The sequence below is a fragment of the Olea europaea genome, chromosome 11 (assembly GCF_002742605.1).
Source record: "Olea europaea var. sylvestris chromosome 11, O_europaea_v1, whole genome shotgun sequence".
Taxonomy (NCBI): domain Eukaryota; kingdom Viridiplantae; phylum Streptophyta; class Magnoliopsida; order Lamiales; family Oleaceae; genus Olea; species Olea europaea.
In genome coordinates, this window is record NC_036247.1 from 1,889,557 (window position 1) to 1,894,645 (window position 5,089).

Genomic DNA, 5,089 nt, shown 5'->3' on the forward strand with positions numbered 1-5,089 from the left:
AAAAAAAAAAAAAAAAAAAGAACGTAGTTGAAAACTAAGAAAAATATACTGCCTACTTGAATCTTGAAAGTTGCAAAGTTCAAAAATGTACTAAAAAATATGTATATCAACATTTAATAACAGAATAAATGTATGAATTACATCAGAACTGCATGCACAAAACAAGCTAATAATCAGGCTTTCCACCACTTCTTCTTTTTCTTGCTCCCCAATACAGGAAATTCTGCAAAACAGAAGCAATATTAAGGAATACAAACTGAATCCAACCAATTAAACGCCCATTACCTTCCGAATATTCCATATAAGATGTGCCTTTACTTTCACTCTCTACCAAACTGACTCTCTCTCTCCTTTTAGAGGTAAAACTCCCCTTGCCTTCATCGGCATTTCCTCCTCTAAGATATTCTATTTTTTCAAAGAAAAGAAAAGAAAAGAAAAGATAAGATGTAATAGCATGAACCGAAGGAAAAATAAAGATAGAATAATCTTTTACCTTCTCGCGGATAAATAGAGTTATAGTGCACTTCCGCCCAGAAGCTCAAAAATATCACTGCATTGATCAAAGGTAGTGATTAGGACTTAACAAATGCCCAGAAAATCTCATTAAGCCCTTGTTTGAGTCATATTATTTTTGTAAAAATGCATTTTTGAATGATGTATTAATGGGAAATGTTTTGTTAAAAAATAAGGAAAAGTTTTGAATTTACGTGTAATATTATTTTATTGAAAAACGTATGATTGAAATAATGTCAAATCACTGTTTAAGAATGTATTTTTTTAAAAGAATGTGGCTCAAACATGGCCTAAAAATGGAACATTAAATGGTGAAATAAACTTGCCCCAATAAAAAAAAAAAAGAAGCTTACTTCTGTTTGACTTCAGAGTATTTGGAAGAATCTCAATATAGCAGGTATCCCTAAACGACGTAATGACAAATATTTTGACGCCATACTGTCACCAAATAAGAACCATTCGCTAATTATTAGCCTATTGTAAATCGGAAATTTATTGTGCAAAATAGCCACAGTTGGAAAAAAATAGATCAAAGACATCCTGTAACAAAAATTCGAAGCGAAGTGTAAAAAGAGCATATATAGGGCATAAGAAAACAGACATTTCTAAGTAAGTTTTAAGGTGGGATAATTTCACTTGCTCGAGTTAATTCCGTCTGAGGTGTTTCACTTACAAACAAGAGTACACTTCAGTAAAGCAATAGAGAGAAAGGGAAGGAAATAATCATACAGTGTCTGCAGCAGCCTGCAATGTGACATGATCCCCCCATTCGCCTGTCCTATAATCACGTCAAATTGATTATATAAGTAAATACAGTCTACTGAAGAGGAAGCACAAATGCCAAGAAAGATGCAAAATGGAACTGTACTTGCTCATTTTCTTCAAGTAGTCGTCATAAGCCATTGGAACATAATTTTCATACAGCTCTCGATAGGACATCAGCTGATGATTGGCACGTAGAAACAATGAAAAATCATAATGTGAATAGATGTATTGTACTGAAAAGAATGAAACGAATTAGAAGCCAAGTAAGAAGATATCTTGAAGCCAATCAAAACGCTCAAAAACCTGGTACAAAACTTGTTCTCTCACTAATTTATGATGCTTGGGAGTACGATATATTTGATCTGATAATGAACGAAACTGCAGAAAGACAGGGAGGATCGTAAGCCGTAGGTTCAACAAGAAGTACCAAAACATGAGGAAGATATACCAAGAGGTAGAGATCACCCAAACTCACTTGAACTAAAAATATTTATTAATATGTAACCTATCAACTACAATTGCCTTCAAATTGGAAATGATGAATAAATATTTTGTTATAAATTTGGATCCAGCGAGAATGTGGGGAACCAACCTGGCAATTACCATCCCCTGAAATTTCTCGTTCAACCAGGTCATATAACTCCAATCTGTTGAAGACAAAACAAATAAAATAATCGAGTAAATACACTATAGTTCATGAGAAAGTATCAGTTAAAATAACATGACATATACAGAAAATAGAAAAAAGAGATGAAATTTTAAAATACACTCTTCAGAACAGAGTAAGACATCACCCAAAAAAAAAAAAAAAAATTCAATCTAATTAAGAGGATTTCATTAAACCCTTATATTTTGGTTAATACTTTTATATTTAACTCGATAAATTTTACCATCAACATGCCTTCCAAAATAATGCTCATTTAGAAGATATCAGTTTTCAAATTTGATTGCTTGTATGAGTTTTAGATGGATCAAATTGCTCGTTATCTTCGAATTCCATTATAAAATTAGTAGCTTAAGTCCTTAAATATTGACATAAGATGAACTCGAGACTCATTAAATATAATTATTACAACAATAATTCCTTTTTTCCCTTAATTTTTATGATGATGTTGCAGTTTATGGGAAAAAGGAAAGCAATTCAAATAGTGCTTAACACAGGAAGAATGGTTCTGTAATCCATTATATACGTTTAGTTTTAATTTTTAATCTTCTGCAAAGTTAAGTAAGATGTCATTGGGATTTAACTTCTAATTATTTATCACTGGTTATTCTTTCAATAATTTCCCTAATATAATCTCACCAAAAACTTTTATTTAATAGTAGATCAGCTTAAGAGTTAATCAAGATTTAAATATAACAAACTGAATTTGGAAATCGAAACAAAAAAGTTGGTTAACACTCAATTGTGATCGTGTCAAGACCACTTTAACAAACAAGTAACAAATTGTTGAGCCAAGACATGAACTCCTTACACAATATACAACTTTGAAAAAACACTGTATCGAGCCAAGATGATAATTTAACCATGACATCGTTTGCACGATGATTAGCTTTTACAGCCACAAAAAATAAAATAAAATAATAATAAATAAATAAATAAATCAAGTGTTCTTTTTTAATTGTCTTGGCGAGGTAGTCATTAAACAAACATCATTAGCATATATTGATCATGATTGTTGAAGGAAATGATTTTAGGTTAAATGAATATGATGTGTTGCATAGTTTAATATAGATAGTGTGCCCATTTTTTTTTTATTTTTTATTTTTTTAATAAAAAGGGGAAATCTAGTATAAAAGCTAAGAAAGGTCCAGCCTATTACAAATTAATTATTATTTCTTAAAATATAAGTTTCATTTGATGTCTTAAAATCAAAAAAATTATTCATTGCTCAAAAAATAAATATCTTTTAATTAATCATCAGAGAGTATATTTTAATGATTTATACAAACTTATAAAATGTCTCCCATATTTTATCAATATTGAAAGAACGCTTAACATATACTGACATATAACGATATTTATCAATGTATAAATTATTAAATTGTTTCTAAGATATTCTCCATCCTCATTAAATAACAGTAATAATTAATTTAAGATCACAAATGAAATTTCTGTTAGTAATAATTAAAAACTAAATATTCAATAAATTTAATTAGTTAACGGAGATTTCATCGTTAGATGAGTAATTAAAATATAAAATTGATATTAATTTAAAAAATTTTGGTCCGAAATAAGATAAAAATCTTAATATTATAAATAAAATGAATAAAAACAAATGCTTCTTCATTTCGTATGGTAACGTCTGGCAGTGTTAGGTTCTTTTTTCCTCTTCAAAATGTACTTAAACTCATTCAAAAGGTACGAAAATCTCAGTAAAAAAGAAAAAAGAAAAAGGAGAATTGCTGAAATTGTGGTCTTGTATTATTTAATGCTATTTATGACAATTTTCTATGAGGGTAGCAGTGAGCCCAATTCTTAAACTTAGTGAAACATTCCATCTCGGTCCATTCTCAACTTTCAGTCCAAATCGGTGCCAAGTTTTGCATAAGTAATCCAGCCCAAAATAAGTCCCGAAGACTCTACCTGGGTCCATATTTTGTTTATTTCTTAACCGGAAAAAGCTTTTTTAAATATTTTTTTTTTTGTCTTTTAGAGAATTTAGCATATTTTACAATCATTATAATTTTGTTTGTACAAACATTGAAGAAAGAAATTATAACTTTCTGCTAAAAATGTACAACAGTGCAGAAGATGGCAGTCCATAAAAATCACTTTTAATTAACTTATTTTGATCATAAATCAATTATAGGACCACCCTAAGGTAGTAGCACTCTGCAAAACTGAATCCCTTAGGGTGGTCCATTTGAGGCCTTATTATCATAATTGATAAACCCTAGCTGGAATTTGTGCACACACACCATTGAGGGCAACAACCCAACCACTGCCAAGGTTTTAGATCCCCACAACATTGTTGTCCCATTTAATTTGGTGTAAAAAGACATTCAATACAATTAAATTCAGTGAATTGACTATGTTACGAACACTTTCAACTTGATCGAAAGTGAGCTCAACTCAAAGCAAGTCAACAAGAAAAAGATAAGATTGAATGAGGGTACAAAGGCGTGAGATCTACGATAGACTATGATAATTGCTGACTTTGGAGATTATTTCATTTATTCTATACGTCTTCTTGTCATGGACATCATTCAATCAAATTGTTAGATATAGTCTATCTATGTGAATACTTCAATACAGTATTAGAATCATAAAAATAATTATTTAACAAATTATGCATTTCAGATGAAAAATGAATCAGTCATGCAGACTAATTTGTTAATTAAATAAATATGTCATCTTTTTAACAGTTTAAACTTTTACGAATCTCCACCATTGTGGTCCAATTCGTAAGTTCATGTGTGCGCTTTTCTCTGGGTACTACAAGGTGTGATGCCAGTTGACAGCAAGAAAGTTCAGTATCCAGAGATTTTCATCAGAACTCAGATCCCTATGAAATCATCTTGAAAGCAGCTCCTTATGCTTTTGGGCCTCTACTATTTTGTTAACTGCTACTTAGTCGATAACAATAAACGTAAATTCTTACGAATTAATTACGAACAATATATAACAGTATACCCTTCATACTAGGCACGAACTCGAGCCCTAATACATAAAAATAATCGAAAAAGTGTAAACGCCGGTGGTGCTCAATCTCTCATTTTACTAAACTAGAAGGAAAACACATTGTGGAGGTGAGTCTGTGTTATGGGGTGGGGGCATTGTTTTCTTAAGACAAATTACAATTTTGGC

The 5,089-nt window shown here is 30.6% G+C and overlaps 1 protein-coding gene across 1 annotated transcript; it reads right to left on the bottom strand.

The window, feature by feature from the left end:
• Positions 1–35: 35 nt before the first annotated feature.
• Positions 36–3,875, bottom strand: LOC111404299. The gene is made up of 8 exons (XM_023033128.1): positions 3,725–3,875; positions 1,871–1,965; positions 1,582–1,656; positions 1,382–1,455; positions 1,243–1,291; positions 867–951; positions 494–550; positions 36–405 (listed from the first exon to the last, which is right to left on the bottom strand). The coding sequence occupies exons 1-8, from the start codon at positions 3,873–3,875 to the stop codon at positions 167–169; spliced, it is 825 nt and encodes a 274-aa protein (XP_022888896.1). The 3' UTR covers positions 36–166.
• Between the last annotated feature and the right edge of the window lie 1,214 nt (positions 3,876–5,089).

What these genes read in the sequence shown, in the direction of transcription:
- LOC111404299 (XM_023033128.1), bottom strand. Translation starts at nt 3,875, where the DNA reads ATGGACCCAGGTAGAGTCTTCGGGACTTATTTTGGGCTGGATTACTTA. An exon ending in TGCTACCCTCATAGAAAATT is followed by an intron (nt 1,966 to 3,724) that starts GTCATAAATAGC and finishes CATGAACTATAG; the next exon opens with TGTATTTACTCGATTATTTT. An exon ending in CTCTATTTATCCGCGAGAAG is followed by an intron (nt 406 to 493) that starts GTAAAAGATTAT and finishes TTGAAAAAATAG; the next exon opens with AATATCTTAGAGGAGGAAAT.